Source organism: Zea mays, chromosome 6 (genome assembly GCF_902167145.1).
Source record: "Zea mays cultivar B73 chromosome 6, Zm-B73-REFERENCE-NAM-5.0, whole genome shotgun sequence".
Classification (NCBI taxonomy): domain Eukaryota; kingdom Viridiplantae; phylum Streptophyta; class Magnoliopsida; order Poales; family Poaceae; genus Zea; species Zea mays.
The window spans coordinates 179,645,833-179,665,176 of record NC_050101.1 but is presented as its reverse complement, the minus strand read 5'-3'; the positions used below and the strand labels follow the sequence as shown (position 1 = coordinate 179,665,176).

The 19,344-nt window shown below is 43.9% G+C and overlaps 2 protein-coding genes across 5 annotated transcripts; one reads left to right on the top strand and one right to left on the bottom strand.

Moving 5' to 3' along the window:
• Positions 1 to 8,866: 8,866 nt before the first annotated feature.
• Positions 8,867 to 11,942, bottom strand: LOC100273474 (uncharacterized). Of its 2 annotated transcripts, XM_008651875.4 has the most exons (4): positions 11,554 to 11,942; positions 9,736 to 11,471; positions 9,304 to 9,637; positions 8,867 to 9,173 (listed from the first exon to the last, which is right to left on the bottom strand). In XM_008651875.4, exons 1-2 carry the CDS (start codon positions 11,690 to 11,692, stop codon positions 10,732 to 10,734), a joined length of 879 nt encoding a protein of 292 aa, XP_008650097.2. In that variant the 5' UTR covers positions 11,693 to 11,942; the 3' UTR covers positions 8,867 to 9,173; positions 9,304 to 9,637; positions 9,736 to 10,731. The 2 variants fall into 2 exon arrangements, with proteins under 2 accessions (XP_008650097.2, NP_001141383.2); NM_001147911.2 differs by lacking the exons at positions 8,867 to 9,173; positions 9,304 to 9,637 and having other exon boundaries at positions 10,620 to 11,471; positions 11,554 to 11,709.
• A 1,091-nt stretch (positions 11,943 to 13,033) lies between these two features.
• LOC100382567 (uncharacterized) lies at positions 13,034 to 18,793 on the top strand. Of its 3 annotated transcripts, none has more exons than XM_020539083.3 (7): positions 13,034 to 13,448; positions 13,823 to 13,966; positions 14,818 to 14,900; positions 15,505 to 16,045; positions 16,147 to 17,682; positions 17,751 to 17,819; positions 18,326 to 18,793. In XM_020539083.3, exons 1-7 carry the CDS (start codon positions 13,401 to 13,403, stop codon positions 18,452 to 18,454), a joined length of 2,550 nt encoding a protein of 849 aa, XP_020394672.1. In that variant the 5' UTR covers positions 13,034 to 13,400; the 3' UTR covers positions 18,455 to 18,793. The 3 variants fall into 3 exon arrangements, with proteins under 3 accessions (XP_020394672.1, XP_020394673.1, NP_001348596.1); XM_020539084.3 differs by having other exon boundaries at positions 13,092 to 13,448; positions 14,818 to 14,970; NM_001361667.1 differs by having other exon boundaries at positions 13,158 to 13,448; positions 14,818 to 14,970; positions 15,536 to 16,045; positions 18,326 to 18,784.
• The last annotated feature ends 551 nt before the right edge of the window (positions 18,794 to 19,344 follow it).

The window sequence follows — 19,344 nt, the reverse complement described above, 5'->3', positions numbered from 1 at the left end:
AGTGGGAGACGCCCTGGCATCAAGGATGGCACTGGCTTCCAAAAGGGGACAATGTCAAACTTAGTGCACCTCCTAAAAGATTGTCTAACTTTGTAAAGGGCAAGGCTCCCATGCCTCAGGATAACGAGGGTTACATTTTGTACCCTGCCGGTTATCCTGAGAGCAAAATTAGGAGAATTCACTCTAGGAAGTCTCACTCTGGCCCTAATCATGCTTTTATGTATAAGGGTGAGACATCTAGCTCTAGGCAATCAACCCGTGCTAAATTGCCTAAGAAGAAAACTCCTACTGCATCAAATGATCATGACATTTCATTTAAAACTTTTGATGCATCTTATGTTTTAACTAACAAATCCGGCAAGGTAGTTGCCAAGTATGTTGGGGGCAAACACAAGGGATCAAAGACTTGTGTTTGGGTACCCAAAGTTCTTGTATCTAATGCCAAAGGACCCAAAACCATTTGGGTACCTAAAGTCAAGAACTAAACTTGTTTTGTAGGTTTATGCATCCGGGGGCTCAAGTTGGATCATCGACAGTGGGTGCACAAACCACATGACAGGGGAGAAGATGTTCTCCTCCTATGAGAAAACCCAAGATCCCCAACGAGCTATCACATTCGGGGATGGAAACCAAGATTTGGTTAAAGGATTGGGTAAAATTGCTATATCTCCTGACCATTCCATTTCCAATATTTTTCTTGTAGATTCCTTAGATTACAATTTGCTTTCTGTATCTCAATTATGCAAAATGGGCTACAACTGTCTTTTCACAGATGTAGGTGTTACTGTCTTTAGAAGGAGTGATGATTCAATAGCATTTAAGGGAGTGTTAGAGGGTCAGCTATATTTAGTAGATTTTGATAGAGCTGAACTCGACACTTGCTTAATTGCTAAGACTAACATGGGCTGGCTCTGGCATCGCCGACTAGCACATGTTGGAATGAAGAATCTTCACAAACTTCTAAAGGGAGAACACATTTTGGGACTAACAAATGTTCATTTTGAGAAAGACAGGATTTGTAGCGCATGTCAGGTAGGGAAGCAAGTTGGTGTTCATCATCCACATAAGAACATCATGACGACTGACAGGCCACTCGAGCTCCTACACATGGACCTATTTGGCCCGATTGCTTACATAAGCATCGGCAGGAGTAAGTACTGTCTAGTTATTGTGGATGATTATTCTCGCTTCACTTGGGTATTCTTTTTGCAGGAAAAATCTCATACCCAAGAGATCTTAAAAGGATTCTTGAGACGGGCTCAAAACGAGTTCGGCTTGAGGATCAAGAAAATTAGAAGCGACAACGGGATGAAGTTCAAGAACTCACAAATCGAAGGCTTCCTTGAGGAGGAGGGCATCAAGCATGAGTTCTCTTCTCCCTACACGCCACAACAAAATGGTGTAGTGGAGAGGAAGAATCGAACTCTATTGGACATGGCAAGAACCATGCTTGATGAGTACAAGACTTCGGATCGGTTTTGGGCAGAGGTGGTCAACACCGCCTGCTACTCCATCAACCGGTTGTATCTACACCGAATCCTCAAGAAGACATCATATGAACTCCTAACCGGTAAAAAGCCCAATATTTCATACTTTAGAGTCTTTGGTAGCAAATGCTTTATTCTTGTCAAAAGAGGTAGAAAATCTAAATTTGCTCCTAAGACTGTAGAAGGCTTTTTACTAGGATATGATTCAAACACAAGGGCATATAGAGTCTTTAACAAGTCCTCAGGACTAGTTGAAGTTTCTTGTGACGTTGTGTTTGATGAGACTAACGGCTCTCAAGTAGAGCAAGTTGATCTTGATGAGATAGGTGATGAAGAGGCTCCGTGCATCGCGCTAAGGAACATGTCCATTGGGGATGTGTGTCCTAAGGAATCCAAAGAGCCACCACATGCACAAGATCAACCATCCTCCTCCATGCAAGCATCTCCACCAACTCAAAATGAGGATGAGGCTCAAGTTGATGAAGAAGAAGATCAAAAGGATGAGCCACCTCAAGATGACGGCAATGATCAAGGGGGAGATGCAAATGATCAAGACAAGGAGGATGAAGAACCAAGGTTGCCACACCCAAGAGTCCACCAAGCAATTCAACGAGATCACCCTGTCGACACTATCCTCGGCGACATTCACAAGGGGGTAACCACTAGATCTCGTGTTGCACATTTCTGTGAGCATTACTCTTTTGTTTCCTCTATTGAGCCTCACAGGGTAGAAGAAGCACTTCAAGATTCGGATTGGGTGATGGCGATGCAAGAGGAGCTCAACAACTTCACTAGGAACGAGGTATGGCATTTGGTTCCACGTCCTAATCAAAATGTTGTAGGAACCAAGTGGGTCTTCCGCAACAAGCAAGACGAGCATGGTGTGGTGAAAAGTAACAAAGCCCGACTTGTGGCCAAGGGATATTCACAAATCGAAGGTTTGGATTTCGGTGAAACTTATGCACCCGTAGCTAGGCTTGAGTCAATTTGTATATTACTTGCCTATGCTACTTACCATGGCTTTAAGATTTACCAAATGGACGTGAAACGTGCCTTCCTCAACGGACCAATCAAGGAAGAGGTCTATGTTGAGCAACCCCCCGGCTTTGAAGATAGTGAGTACCCTAATCACGTATATAAGCTCTCTAAGGCGCTTTATGGGCTCAAGCAAGCCCCAAGAGCATGGTATGAATGCCTAAGAGATTCCCTTATCACTAATGGATTCAAATCGGAAAGGCCGATCCTACTTTATTTACTAAAACTCTTGACAATGATTTGTTTGTATGCCAAATTTATGTTGATGATATTATATTTGGGTCTACTAACGAATCTACATGTGAGGAATTTAGTAGATCATGACACAGAAATTCGAGATGTCAATGATGGGGGAGTTGAAGTACTTCTTGGGATTTCAAGTAAAGCAACTCCAAGAGGGCACCTTCATTAGCCAAACGAAGTATATTCAAGATATTCTAAACAAATTTGGAATGAAGGACGCCAAACCATTAAGACACCCATGGGAACCAATGGGCATCTCGACCTTGACACGGGAGGTAAATCTGTCGATCAAAAGGTATATCGGTCGATGATAGGCTCTTTACTCTATTTATGTGCATCTCGATCGGACATTATGCTTTCTGTATGCATGTGTGCAAGATTCCAAGCCGACCCTAAGGAAGCTCACCTTACGGCCGTAAAACGAATCTTGAGATATTTAGTTTATACTCCTAAGTTTGGGCTTTGGTATCCTAGGGGATCCACTTTTGATTTAATTGGTTATTCGGATGCCGATTGGGCGGGGTGTAAGATTAATAGAAAGAGCACATCGTGGACTTGCCAGTTCTTGGGAAGATCCTTGGTGTCTTGGGCTTCAAAGAAGCAAAATTTCGTAGCTCTTTCTACCGCTGAAGCCGAGTACATTGCCGCAGGCCATTGTTGCGCGCAATTGCTTTGGATGAGGCAAACCCTTAGGGACTATGATTACAAATTAACCAAAGTTCCTCTTCTATGTGATAATGAGAGTGCTATCTGCATGGCGGATAATCCCGTTAAACATAGTCGCACTAAACACATAGCCATTCGGTATCATTTTCTAAGGGATCACCAACAAAAGGGAGATATCGAGATTGCATATATTAACACTAAAGATCAATTAGCCGATATCTTTACCAAGCCACTAGATGAACAAACTTAGGCATGAGCTAAATATTCTTGATTCTAGGAATTTCTTTTGATGTTTTGCACACATAGCTCATAAATATACCTTTGATCATATCTCTTTTATATATGCTATGACTAATGTGTTTTCAAGTGGATTTCAAACCAAGTCATAGGTGTATTGAAAGGGAATTGTAGTCTTCGGCGAAGACAAAGGCTTCCACTCCACTCCATGACTCATCCTTCGTCGTCGCTCCGAGCAACTCTCCAACTTTGGTATAATCTTCACTCATATTTTGTTTGCCAAAGGAGGAGAAAGTAGTTAAAGAGGGCTTATATTTCACTTAAAGTATCCGTTTTTGGCGATTCATGCCAAAGGGGGAGAAAGTATAGCCCAAAGCAAAAGGACCGCACCACCACCTAATTTTAAAACTAATGAGTTTCAAATTGGTATCTTATTATGTTCAAAGGAGGGAGAAAGTAGTATTTTCAAAATTGATATCTTAAAACCCTCTTGAACACTAAGAGGAGGATTTTATTAAGGGGGAGTTTTGTTTAAGTCAAAGGAAAAGCATTTGAAACAGGGGGAGAAAATTTCAAATCTTGAAAATGCTTCTCAAAATCTTATTCATTTACCTTTGACTATTTGCAAAAGATTTTTGAAAAGAATTTACAAAAGAATTTGCAAAAACAAAACATGTGGTGCAAGCGAGGTCCAAAATGATAAAAATAAAGAAACAATCCATGCATATCTTATGAATCTATATTGGCTCAATTCTAAGTAACCTTCGCACTTACAATTATGCAAACTAGTTCAATTATGCACTTCTATACTTGCTTTGGTTTGTGTTGGCATCAATAACCAAAAAGGGGGAGATTGAAAGGGAATTAGGCTTACACCTATTTTCTAATTGATTTTGGTGGTTGAATTGCCCAACACAAATAATTGGACTAACTAGTTTGCTCTAGTCTATAAGTTCTACAAGTGCCAAAGGTTCACAATAAGCCAATAAAAAGACCAAGAAAAGAGTTCAAACAAGAGAGCAAAAGACAATCCGAAAGGCACCCTAGTCTGGCGCACCGGACAGTGTCCGGTGCACCACTAGACAGTGTCCGGTGCACCAGGGCACTCGAGGCCGAACTCATCACCTTCGGGAAAAGACAGAGGGCGCTCCGCTATAATTCACCGGACAGTCCGGTGAGTCACCGGACAGTCCGGTGTGCCAGCGGAGCAACGACTACTTCACGCGCAACGGTCGACTGCAACCGCATTCAATGCGCTACAGTGTGCGTAGAGGTCAGAGCACGCGTGGGAGGCGCACCAGACAGTCTACAGGACCTGTCCGGTGCACCACCGGACAGCCCAGAGGCCCCACAAGTCAGAGCTCCAACGGTCGAACCCCAACGGTCTGCTGACGTGGCTGGCGCACCGGACAGTGTCCGGTGGCGCACCGGACTGTCCGGTGTGCCATGCGACAGCCCACTTCCAACAGCCACTTTGTGGTGGTTGGGGCTATAAATACCCCAACCACCCCACATTCATTGGCATCCAAGTTTTCCACCTTCCAACTACTTACAAGAAGCTCTAAGCATTCAATTCTAGACACAACCAAATAGATCAAATCCTCTCCCAACTCCACACAAAGCTCCAGTGGTTAGAGAGAGAGATTTGTTGTGTTCTTTTGAGCTCTTGCGCTTGGATTGCCTCTTTCTCTCATTCTTTCTTGCGATCAACTCAATTGTAACTGAGGCAAGAGACACCAGTTGTGTGGTGGTCCTTGTGGGAAGTTTGGTTCCCGTTTGATTGAGAAGAGAAGCTCACTCGGTCCGAGGGACCGTTTGAGAGAGGGAAAGGGTTGAAAGAGACCCGGTCTTTGTGACCACCTCAACGGGGAGTAGGTTTGCAAGAACCGAACCTCGGTAACACAAATCATCGTGTCTCGCTCTTTATTCGCTCACGATTTGTTTTGCGCCCTCTCTCTCGGACTCGTTTATATTTCTAACGCTAACCCGGCTTGTAGTTGTGATTAAGTTTGTAAATTTCAGATTCGCCCTATTCACCCCCCTCTAGGACTTTCATGCTTTTTTTTCTCATTCTTTCTTGTGATCAAACTCAATTGTAACCGAGGCAAGAGACACCAATTGTGTGGTGGTCCTTGCGGGGGCTTTGTGTCCCGTTTGATTGAGAAGAGAAGCTCACTCGGTCTAAGTGGACGTTTGAGAGAGGGAAAGGATTGAAAGAGACCCGGTCTTCGTGACCACCTCAACGGGGAGTAGGTTTGTAAGAACCGAACCTCGGTAAAACAAATCCTTGTGTCTCACTCTTTATTTGCTTGCGATTTGTTTTTCACCCTCTCTCTCAGACTCATTCATATTTCTAACGCTAACCCGGCTTGTAGTTGTGCTTAAGTTTATAAATTTCAGATTCACCCTATTCACCCCCCTCTAGGCGACTTTCACTTAGGAATGCGAGGATATCGTAGGGGGATCTTACTATACTTCTTGCGCTCTTGGCGCTTAGAAGTAACGGACGCGGCGTCAGATCCGGATGTAGAGGGCGAGGAAGAGTCGGTCTCGTAGTAGACCACTTTCTTCATTTTCTTCTTCTTCTCGCCACTCTTGTTCGATCGAATACGTGAAGGGGATTCATCCTTCTTCTTGTTGGCGGACTCCCTTGATGGAGCCTTCCCGTGGCTTGTAGCGGACTTTTCATCGCCGATCCCCATCTTCTTGGCGTGATCTTCCGACATCACTTCGAGCGATTAAGCTCTAATGAAGCACCGGGCTCTGATACCAATTGAAAGTCGCCTAGAGGGGGGGGGTGAATAGGGCGAATCTGAAATTTATAAACTTAAGCACAACTACAAGCCGGGTTAGCGTTAGAAATATAGACGAGTCCGAGAGAGAGAGAGTGAAAAACAAATCGCAAGCAAATAAAGAGTGAGACACAAAGATTTGTTTTACCGAGGTTCGGTTCTTGCAAACCTACTCCCCGTTGAGGTGGTCACGAAGACCGAGTCTCTTTCAACCCTTTCCCTCTCTCAAACGGTCACTTAGACCGAGTGAGCTTCTCTTCTCAATCAAACGGGACACAAAGTCCCCGCAAGGACCACCACACAATTGGTGTCTCTTGCCTCGGTTACAATTGAGTTGATCACAAGAAAGAATGAGAAAAAGAAGCAATCCAAGCGCAAGAGCTCAAATGAACACAAGTCACTCTCTCACAAGTCACTATTGGATTGGGGATGATCTATGGACTTGAGAGAGGATTTGATCTCTTTGGTGTGTCTTGTATTGAATGCTATAGCTCTTGTAAGGTGTAGGAAGTGTGAAAACTTGGATGCCATAAATGGTGGGTGGTTGGGGTATTTATAATCTCAACCACCAAAAGTGGCCGTTGGGAGGCTGTCTGTCTGCATGGCGCACCAGACACTGTCCGGTGCGCCAGCCACGTCAGCCGGCCGTTGGGTTATGACCGTTGGAGCTCTGACTGGTGGGGCCTCGGGGCTGTCCGGTGGTGCACCGGACAGGTCCTGTAGACTGTCCGGTGTCCCTTCTGCGCGTGTTCTGACTCTGGCGCGCACTGTAGCGCATTTAATGTGGTTGCAGTCGACCGTTGGCGCGAAGTAGCCGTTGCTCCGCTGGCACATCGGACAGTCCAGTGTGACACCGGAGACTGTCCGATGCTTCACCGGTCAGTCCAGTGAATTATGGCAGAGCGGCCTCCCATTTTCCCGAAGGTAGCGAGTTCAGTGTCAAGTTCCCTGGTGCACCGGACAGTCCGGTGCACCAGACCAGGGTGCCTTTGGGATGTCTTTAGCTCTCTTTATTTGAACTCATCTTTGGTCTTTTTATTGGCTTGTTGTGAACCTTTGGCACCTGTAAAACTTATAGACTAGAGCAAACTAGTTAGTCCAATTATTTGTGTTGGGCAATTCAACCACCAAAATCAATTTAGGAAAAGGTGTAAGCCTATTTCCCTTTCATGGGCAAATTCGAATATCCTTCTGAGGGTTATCACGTCTTATACATAGAATCTGTACTCCCCATATGGAATGCAAAAGAGAAAAAGACAAAATGCCCAACTCTATATCATGTGTCTCTGTCGTGCTTCTGGGAAGGATTACAGGTCTTTCACATCTTCTCGCGCCTAAATTGCTGATGAGGGTGAAGGGAGCGAATCTGGTGTTCCGCGGACGTAGTTATTCAACACTTTTTATTTATTTTCAATTCTTTTGAAAGAAGTTTGTGTGCCTCTTGGCTCTAGGAATATTTCTCTTTTATGTGACCTTGCTACGTGATACGATAAGGTTAAAAGTAACATCCTTATCGATGAACTTTAAAACTGCATCCCAAATTAAATTTCGTTTTACTTTTTTTTACTAGATTTATACAACAATTAATGTATCTATATAAATATGGATATAAAATTCCAGAGCTAAAACGATTTTGGAATGGAGGGATAATTATTTATGATAAATTTAAATCTCTTATGCATTCAACAGACAACGGAGGATGTAATATTTTTTTGGTTTTCTTTTTGTATAAAGAATAGAGAGATAGAGCATTGCTTGGTTCCTAAGACCGGGGGGGGGGGGGGGGAGGTTGGTGGCTGAACAGACAGATGGTTGGCGGGCATCACGGGCACAAATGTCACAAACATTTTGTGTACCAAGCCAACTCGCTAGTAACAAAATCACAGATTTCTTGCGATTAATAACCTTTCACAAAAAAGAAAAAAAGAATGAACTTTCTGACTCGCTTATTATTCATCTGTTTTTTTAGTTGTCGCTGAATAGTTTAATTTTACACTATCCAGCGGCAACTAAAACGAAACGGAGAAAGTATTATATTTGGATTTGGACTTGAGCAGGCGGATGTGAACAAACGATCTTTCGCACCGCATGGACCACGCCCACCACCACCACGTCCACGTCTGTACATCACACATGGCGGACACAGCGGCGTTCCGGATAAACACCGCAGGGTCCCTCAAGACGCGTCGTCGAGCGACAGTGATGGGCCGCGTATAGGGAGATGCCAGATGGACCTCGCGACAGTGATGGGCTCGGGAAGCCCAGCAAGACGAGGAGGAGGGCGAAATCGAACGGAGAGATCTGCTGCGCTCGCCCAAGAGGAGCCCAATAGAAGCCAGCCGGACAGACGGGGAGAAAATTGGAATTCTGCCATTATCAAACTAAGGATTCGCTCGAATGCTATTATGAGAACATGCTTCGTTATTACGTCATTCTCAAACATTGACTTACTGATAAAATACCATTTAGGGGGTTATTTGACAAAATATCAACTGATTGGACTGTTTTACCCATAAACTAAAACAGCTACTCTCCTCTGCTCTCTGGACATCATGACAGCTCAACTTCGTTTTCTTTTATGTCTCTCGCTCGTTTTCTTTTATATCTCCTCCTCTCTGCTCCTCCTCTCTGCCTCGCTCTCCCGAGCAGTTTCCCTCCTCTCACAAGCATTTTCAGCCTGATTTAGCTTGTTGTTTAATAAGTTAACATTATCCTGGAAGTTGGAGAGCAGAAATGAGTGGGCAATATGAAAATATTAGCTCATTTTATTTTTTATACAATCAAATGCATGAACTTCGTATTAAGTAAAAAATGATTCATATCTGAAAAAGGAAAGTGTGTACCATAACTGAATCACGCCTCAGGCTGAATTTCTCCTCCCACTCCCTCTGAGCATTTTCTTGAGCCTTGAACTGTCCAATTAGCTCAGCCTGCTTCTCGAGTACCCTCTCCATCTCCCCATCCTTCTGATATACCATGGCAAGATCATCACGACCCTCCACTCTTCCATTACTAGAAGAGCCATGCCCATCTTGGTTCACCTCGCCATCAACATCAGCCGGTAGATCAGTGCAAACAGTACAATCTGATCTCTCCTGTCCATCCTCCGTGTTCTCCACTGCATTGTCGTTGCCCTCCACTTCTTCTGTGTTGCCCTCCTCTTCTTCTGTCTGAGATCTGTCAAACAGAAGAGCATGTGTGTGAGTGTGCCAGATAATTGCACAATAACATGTCAGCAATTGGGATAGAACTTGAGCAATGAGCAACGCTCGGACCTCAGCTCCTTCCTCTTGATCTTCCGGCAAGACTGCCCTGGGTGGTACTTGGGCGACGAATCCGCAGCGCGGCAGTAAAAGTAACCCCTCCTATGGCCGTGGCCGTGCCTCTGCCTTAGTTGCCTGCCCATGTGCTGTTGGTGCTGCGGCCGCCGCCTCTCGCATTTGGGGCTCGCGGCATGGCCCCTCCACGACAAGCCCCCGGCCTGAGCAGCAGAGGCAGCAGCAGCCGCCACCGCCGGGGCTCCCAGCTCCGACCCCGTCAGCGCGTCCTCCGCTGCATTCCCGCCGCCTCCGTTCCTCTCACCGGCATTGGGATCGCTCGTGTCGGCCTCGTACTCTGAGCCTGAATCGTCCGCGGCGTCGGAGAGGCGGCCGAAGCCCTGGGAGTCGAGGATGGCAAGCACCTCCGCGATCGTATGGAGCCGACCAACGTCGGTGGAGCTCGCCGTGGTGGAGCTCGCCGTAGGGAGGCGGGCGCTGTGCGCCGTCGGTCGTCCAGGGAGCGAGGCAGAGAGGAGGAGCAGAGAGGAGGAGACAGAAAAGAAAACGAGCGAGAGACAGAAAAGAAAACAAAGTTGAGCCGTCAGGATGTCCAGAGAGCAGATGAGAGTAGCTGTTTTAGTTTAGGGGTAAAACAATCTAATCAATTTATATTTTATCAAATAACCCATAAATAGCATTTTATCTATAAGCCAGTGTTTGAGAATGACGTAATAACGAAGCGTGTTCTCATAATAACATTCTAGCGAATCCTTAGTTTGATAATAACATAATTCCAATTTTGACGGGTGATTTTTTTATTAGTTTGTTGATCATGCCTATGATGCGTTGTATTGCAACGAGAGAGAGAAAAAAAAACAATAAATGCCCGACGCAGAATGTTTTCGAAATGGATGGATGCATTGGTTTGACTTGCAAGTCGATCGATCGATCGATCTCATAATAATTACATTGAAGATTGAACGCCCCACGGCAGCAGTGAGAGTGAGGTCGTCACCAGAGCCTCCTCTCCCCGACGAGCCCCTGCACCTCCTCCCAGAGCCCGCCCTTGACGACGGTGGCGAGCTCCAGCACGGCGGCGCTGCAGGCCGCGACATGCCAGAGCCCCGCGCGCACCTCGTCGCGCAGCTGCTCGCGCTCCCACCCGCAGAAGCCGTCGAAGAAGCGGAAGTCCCGGACGCCCACCACGCCGCGCTTGGCCAGCTCCGCCGCGCACCCGACCGTCTCCCGCGTGCCGTAGTGGAGGCCGGGCATCACCTCCTCGAACAGCCCCGTCCGCGCCACCGCGTCGTCGCCTCCGCCTCCGGCCGCCGCTCGGGGCCCTATGACGAAGAAGCACTCCTCCAGCGGCCCGCCGAAGAAGAGTGGCCGGCCCGCGAAGGCGCGCGCGATGTCGGCGTCGTCCGCGAAGATGGACCCTGACGCCTCTTTGATCGACATGAGCGAGGGGCGGTTCAGGATCACGCCGACGGGGCCCAGCGACGACGGCGACGACAGCAGCAGGATCACCGTGCGCTCGAAGATGTGCGAGCCGTCCAGCTTCTCCGTGGCGATCAAGAGACACCCCTTCTCGGGCTCCGCTAGAGGGTGCGCCCACCTGTCGCCGCCGGTCTGTACCGCTGGCAGCTGCTCTTTGAAGTAGAGCTGCGCACGGAACGAGCGCCAGTCGGGACCGATGGGTGGTGGCGCGGCGCCGTCCTCCGGCGCCCCCCGCGCGCTGATGCTGCCGCAGCCTGCGCATGCCATGTCACGATTAGTCTAGTTAGTTAGTTAATTAAATGACGGTGTAATGAGGAGCAGGAGCACAACACGCACAGGCACGGCGGCGGCTGCTACCAAGGAGCTGCAGATAAGGCTTAGGCTTTGCGAAGCCGGGGGCGGTGGGCGGCAGCACCGCGGTGCTCCTGCTGGCGGACGATGCTTTGGAGGCCAGGAAGCATGACGTCGTTTCCATGACAGCGAGCAAAGGCAGCAGGGAGAGGGATTCTGCTTCAAGTCAACCAAGTAGTAGTAGTAAAATATATGCATCGAATGGTTGGAGCCGGAATCGCCAGAGCCTCAGCGCCACAAAAATTCAAGCCTGTGCATTATCCTGGCGGCGACACATTCTTTTTTTCCGGCTTGTGGATCAGTCCCGATAAGTGTGTGGTCCAGAAAGAAAGTGTCACCTAGCCTTGACGGGAGGGAAGGGTCCTAAATATGACAACATATCTGGTGCACATATTAAATCATTATCATTTATTTTAGATCTAATGTCTATAGTTGTTTGGTACATTTCACTAAAGATACCCTCCAACATGGTGGTGTGTAGTGGTGGAAGGTGTTATTTATAAATTGAATAATCAACTAGAAACGTTAGATCTAAAATGATCATGTGCACCAGTCTTTTATGTGCACCAGATATGTCCTCCCTAAATATATTGTAGCTGAATCCTTGTTTTCTCTTCATTTCCAACCATTTATTTCATAACAATATGATTTATTTTCTATATAGCATTACTCAAGGCTAACTGTTAGAGTGCAAATTTCTGTTAAAGCTCTAAACATTCTAAATATAGTCCCATTTTAAATTTTATTTAGAATTTATTGTTGTAGATGCTCTTAGACTACTGAGTAGTCTACTGCTGGTTTGTGGTCTTGCTAGCTAGGGTTGAAAACGGACGGAAAAAATCCCGTCCCGATCCGTACCGTTTTCTACGTTTGACCCGACCGTTTCCATATTTACGGAAAAATATGGAAACAGGACGGAAACGGGAGAGATTATTCCGTCCGTTTTTGCGGGATCCTGTTTTTTCGGATTGAACCCGTATTTATTCCGTATTTGACAAATATGGGACGAGCCTAATATGCATTAGTATATAAACTAAATCACCGTGTATTTAGGTGACAAATTATAGCACAATTGACCATTGTAACCACCGGATCTTTTTAAATGACAAGTGATCTAAAGTCTTAAACAACATCGGATGTAGCTAAATGTACACATTTAGCAACCAAACAAAAATAGAATGTTGCCTCTCTATATCTATTTGTTTTATGTTATTATCTACCAATCAATCACTAGTCAAACATTAATAACATTTCTATTTGTATTAAATTATGAGTTTCCGTTAGTATTTCCGTTTCCGTTCGTTTTCTCAATTCCGTTTATCCCGCTCCTGTTTCCGTTCCCGACTATTCCGGACCCGATCCCGTTTCCGATGATAAAATGCGGATACGGAAACGGGAGAGGAGTTTTTCCGTCCGTTTCCGTCCGTTTTCATCCCTATTGCTAGTAGTGGTTTGGATCATGGGCCACATTTTGACATCATAGTCCATCATGGGCCAGCAGCCATAACGCTGTTCAGGCCCACGTTTTGACATTTCCGGGGCGTCCAATAGGAAAATAAAAACATCAGTCGTCTTCTTCAACCTCTGTCTGCCAGTTGAGGCGCTCGGTGCTGCGTCAGATCGTCGCTGGATTTCGACCGGCTATGCCAGCGACCTGAGCGCGTGGGAGAGTAGGAGGTGTTCGCGCCGGCGGTAGCCCCACCTCTGTGTTGCGGTAGGTCCTCCCGTTCCCCAAGATCCCTCGCATCGCCGACGCTGGGAGGGTGGCGCCTCGGCGATCTCTCTGCACTTTCTGGAGGATTCTAGGATAAGGGAGACGAGGGGACGGCGTTATGGGGTCCGTGGATCTGATCGCCTCCTGCATCGACTCCATCCGCCAGGTCGGATCGCCTCTCGACTTATTGCTGGTTTCGGATTCTAGTTGACACGTTTCAATTTCTTTCATATGATAGGGCTTCAAGTTCAGCTACTTTTGGTTGGAATTTTGTGCGCTCGATTTTTATTCTTCTTTCGCTCCTAGTAGTCACACAAATTTGCTTATATAACGTCAAATTATCTGATTACGAAACCCATCAGCTCCGCTTGTTTAAAAAAAAATACCATCTTTGATGAGAATTCGCCTTTTGTAAGCTTTTCAGTTCGTATGGATAATGTGACAATAATTGCATAAATAAATAATTCTGAATGTCAGAATGTCGTACTTCCAGCGTCCAAGATGGAACTTATTATAATAATTCCTTAATTGTGGTCGCAGATTGGAGATGAGATTGCAGATTCAATAGTGTATATTGACGAGGGCACCTTGGAGGCGTTTCAGTTCATAGGAGGGTTCCCCCTGCTTCTTGAACTCGGTGCTCGTGCTGTGTGCAGCTTGGAGAATGCATCCCCTCTCGATGCTGTGAGATTTCTGCATCACCTTGCTGTCACAAACTGAGTATAAATATTGTAGATTGCAATGAAAGTTCATTTGTGTGCTGAACTGAACTCAACATGCTCGGGCTACAAACCCCTCGAGCAACTAAATGCATGTTGCAAATGTTAAAGGTCTATATGTTTCTATTTCACTTGGTAAACTTGATCCTGATATTGTAATGGAAACTGAAGGGGACATCTTTAACAGTAGCCGCTTTAGAGTTATCTTTGAATGCGTTCACTTTGATGAAATTAAAAGCAGAAAACAGATAATATCTATGACCAAATATGACAATGCAACATTTTTTTCCAGCTGTTTACTTGCTCTATGCATGATTAATGAATGTTCTATAGCATGACAGATGAAAGATATGCTTGATTTGTTCATTTTTCCTGCTCTATGCCTTAACTTTAAGGATTTTAATGCATGACAGATATCAAGATTTGGAAATTTTGTCTAAATATGACACCTAAGATGTCATTGAAAATATTTCCTCCATGTTAAGTATCATAGACAATAATCGTAAAGTTTCTTGAATTGTACGTTATTTTGGATATATGATATTTGCTGTTTTGTAATGTTTGTTTTCTTTAACTTCATTTTGTCTGCTGCATGTTGTCCTTAATCCACATATTTGTTTGCATCAGTACTTCTGATGCATGATAAGCCCCAAGTTTAATACCTTTCCGGTTGAATTTTGCCTGCAAATTCATTTCCACTTTTATGCATAATAATAACCAGGCTTTCTGTGATTTTGCTGCGATAAAAAATGAAATAAGGCACATGGCCATGCTTTGCTCTTTACCTGATCACCTGTTTTACCTTGTGTATTGCAGGCAGCTGACTGGCAATCAAGTTTTTCTAATCCACCAAGGAAGATCATAGTACTGATATCACGCCTTCTCAGTGATGCACATCGGTATATTTTGCGATGCCTGAGCAACCATGGAACCGTTTCACATTGTACTGTACTAACAGCTATTTCAGAGGTGCTTAATCCCTGCAAGAGTATGATGTGTGTAGTCTAGATTGCTTTTGAATTGCCTGAATTCTGCCATAAAATTTATGTCTTGTCATACATATTTCCCTATAGTATATTTGGATGAATTTACGATTTTTTTGCTTACTTCTCTTTTGAAAAGCAGAAATATTCTTGTCAGATTCAAATAGATTCTGTAGGCGGCACTTCTTGTATCTGAACTGTTTGATCATTTTATCTTCTCAGTTATAGTCTTGCAGCAACTTGCATAGTTGCATGTTCCTAGCGGATTCGCCACACTTTCTGTTTGCCTAAGATTAGGTATAGTAAGGTTAGGCACCACCAACCAAACAGGCCATGTATGACAATACCTTATTCACTGTTTACTATATGCTTGAGGAATATGGTTTCTTTGTAATCCACGTTAACTTCAGCATCACTGAGAAAAATGCTACATAACTGTTTATCGTACTATCGCTATTCATCTTGTTTTTGAAAGTGTGCTTGAAACTATATCGATATACTGCCTTCTTTTTTTTGCAAGGACCTTGAATCATTTGGGAAATTTAATGCAGATTGGACACTCAGCATATGTTGATTCTCCACTCGGGCCAGATGCGTTTCGGGAATATGAAACCTTACTTATTCAGGACCATGATGAGCTTCTTAAGAAGTCTGAGAATTTAGACAGACATAAAGAAAACATTCATAAAGAGGCGAGTGATTTTACCTCTGACGTTGATAATTATTCTAAGTGGGGTTCTGGGGTGCATTATGGCTCTAATTCTGAATCCAGCCCAACGAAAAGGGATTTTTTTGATGACGAAATGGGCCAGGTAGAAGCAAGAGGGAGAAGACTGTTTGTAGCTGTGCGTCACTTTCCGATGATTTTCTCTCCTATTTCCTCAAGGGTTTTTGTTTTGCCCTCTGAAGGCATAATTGCTGACTCAAGCCTGTCGAATCATCATGAGGATTCCCTTGGCTCTGGTTTACCCTCCATATCTACTGATAAACCTTTTGATAGTGACGAGGTACCACCAGGAGTGACATTGACTGCCCAGTTTCTGTACCATTTGGCCAATAAGGTAATGATTTACACATCGAGATTAGTCTCTTGTGACTTTTATCTGTTCTTTAAAGTCATACACTTTGTTGATCTCAATTCTTCATTGTAAAATGTGTGCAGATGGACCTAAAGCTTGATATATTTTCACTTGGTGATACATCAAAGGTCATTGGAAAGCTGATGATGGATATGTCAAGTCTATATGATGTTGGTCGCAATAAGAGATCTGCTGGTCTACTGATCGTAGATCGTACAGTTGATCTCCTAACTCCTTGCTTCCATGGTGACTCATTTCTTGATAGGATGCTATCCTTGTTGCCACGCAAGGAAAATATGCCATCCAATTCTGCAGCGAAAAATCCACAAACTCGAAGTAAGCATTCTCAAGGCACCATTAAACGTTCCCCACTGGATATAAAAGTTCCTTTTGAGACAGTGTTTAGCAAGGAAGAATCAAAGATTAGGAGCAGTATGTTATCTGAAGGTTTCATGTCATTTGCGTCTGGATGGAACTCCGTTGATGTTGACTCTGAAGTTAGCTGGTTACCTGATTACGCTGATAAAGCACATGATCACAAACTTAGCTGTGAACTTGACACTATAAGTGGCTCGTTCCTACCCAATTGTGCTCGAATGCGCTACTTAGAAGCATTGCTAGACAGAGGATCGAAAGATGGGTTAGTACTGATTAAAAAATGGCTTATTGAAGCCTTGCAGCATGGGAAGCTAACATCTGCATCCAAAGGTTGGCAAGGAGCCACTTCTGTTTCAGAGATTCGATCTATGGTGCAAATGCTTTCCCGAGACCAGTTGTCATTGTTAAAAAACAGGGGTGTTATCCAGTTAGCACTAGCTGCTGAAATGACTCTACGGGAGCCTCAAAGTTCTCGCTGGGACGCCTTTACAAGTGCCGAGAGAATATTAAGTGTGACATCTGCAGAGACACCTCAAAGTCTTGCCAGTGAGCTTCGTGATTTCATCAACACTAGCACTTTAGTTGAATCACACACACAAACTACTTCAATGGAGTCTTCACAGGGCCTACTTAGTTTCCAGGACGTACTGCTTCTAACGATTATAGGGTATATCTTAGCTGGTGAAAATTTCCCTACATCTATGGCTGGTGGTCCATTTTCTTGGGAAGATGAGCGGTCTCTTAAAGATGTTATAGTGGACTCTATCCTTGAACGACCATCATCTGTGAAGTTGCGCTTCCTTGATGGCCTGGATAGTGAACTTGAAGCTAAAGCTAGATCTAAAGATGGCGAGAGGAATAAAAACTCTAGCGAGGTAGCACCCAGTACTGATGATGATTTTGATGATGAATGGGGTACCTGGGATGACAGTGATAATACTGATCACCAAAAGGAGGAAGCTTATGGGGACATGCAACTTAAGTTGGAAGTGCGAGATAGAGTTGATCAGCTTTTCAAATTCTTTCACAAATTATCCAGTATGAGGTTAAGAAATCAAGCCCTTGGTGAAGGTATAGCAGCATTAAGTAGATTCGAGACTGACGGTTACTCGAGGAAATGCTTGCTTTATAAGTTACTATTAGCTCTCTTGTCGAGGTACGATGTACCTGGCCTCGAGTATCATTCATCAACTGTTGGTCGTCTATTCAAAAGTGGACTAGGTAGATTCGGGCTTGGACAGGTGAGTTTCTCAGTCTTTTTGTCCGTTTCCATTTAATTGCTCAGTTCTAAGTTTTGTTCTATTTGCAGTCTAAACCAGCCTTCGGTGATCAATCTGTTCTTATCATTTTTGTTCTTGGAGGTATTAATACTCTTGAGGTATGGTCCATTTCCTTTGGTTTCAATTATTCATGCCAAGATAATTCTTTATTCCTCCCATAGTTTGGTTGGTGTTGACATGGATATTTGATCTCTATGAAACTACTGTGAACCTGTTGTTAGCTTTTAATCCCAATGGAAATCCTTTATGTTTGTCGTTTGTTATTCCTTGGAGGGATGGTATTTTAGTTACTTTTTTGTATAATGTGTTTACCTTTGTACAAAGGAAGCAAGTAGGCCTTTTTTTTTGTAATATCCGTTTCTCAGTTCAGTGTATCGTTCAGCCAAATTACTTTTAACTTTGGACTAGATATTTCTTCCTTTTTTCGTCATATATTTTGCAAGCGTACAGTTCAGTGTATCGTTCTCTAATTGTTATATGTTGGATCTGAGATTATGGCTAAGACACAAAAGGTTTTAGTTACTGCAGCTTTAAAGCAGTGTATTAACGATATACAATCAGTTTTGGCGTATCCTAACAAACGAAACGGTATGTTCTATGCAAGGTCCGGGAAGTCATGACAGCGATATCGGAGAGCAGCAGACCAGATGTGGAGCTTATTCTGGGTGGGACAACCCTTCTTACCCCAGACGACATGTTTGAGTTGATGTTGGGATCGTCAAGCTTTGCTTAGGCTCAACCTTCACTCTTGAGTCATGTGCGGGACTTGGAAAGAAATCGGAGCATATTTTTTTCTTATTCTCCAGAATAGTTACTTGTCTGATGTAGCAGAAGCATTCAGACTCGGAAGAGGATACTACCAGAAGAAAGCAGTCCATTCAGAGTCAAAATAGTTTGCAAGATGAACCTACGAGTATTGCTGGAAGGTGTAAGAAACAGTGTGTCTAGTTATCAGTGGCTGACTCTTGTTGTAAAACATGTAGCAGAGATATATCAAGCAAAAGATGCGTAAGAACTCAAGTAATTTGTTTTGTCACTAACATGAGCAGATGCCGTTTGGCTCCATGATGAATTGTTTGTCGGCAGTAACTAACTCGCTCGTAATATTTTACTAAATTAAACTTTTATTATATTATGTGGGTAAGGCTTGGCGCTTAAAGATATCTTTTTTCAGATCCAAGGGCTAAAGAAGCTAATCTAATTAAGAATACTTGGATTAACATGGAAACATTTCAGAGTAGTACAAATGCTCCATCTCAGAATCGTCATTAATTACCCTACGGTCCAGTTTGTTTCGTTGGAATTGAATTCCATTTTAATAATTATAATTTAGATAAAACTAATTAAGTTTATATATTTATATATGTAATATATTTGTATATTATCTTAAATAATATGAGAGAGATAGTTATATGCTATATTCATGTGCTATAAGAAAAATAATATTTAAATCTATAAAATCAATTTTATCTTTTACTCTATGAATTTAAGATAGACTTATATGATAACTTTGGAAAGCAGTGAAATGTCAGATTCTAAAAAAATAGTTTAGACCTACTGGAAAAACATTTCAAAGCACTAACTGGAGAAACATTCCATGATTCTTTTGCAAATGGGCAATAA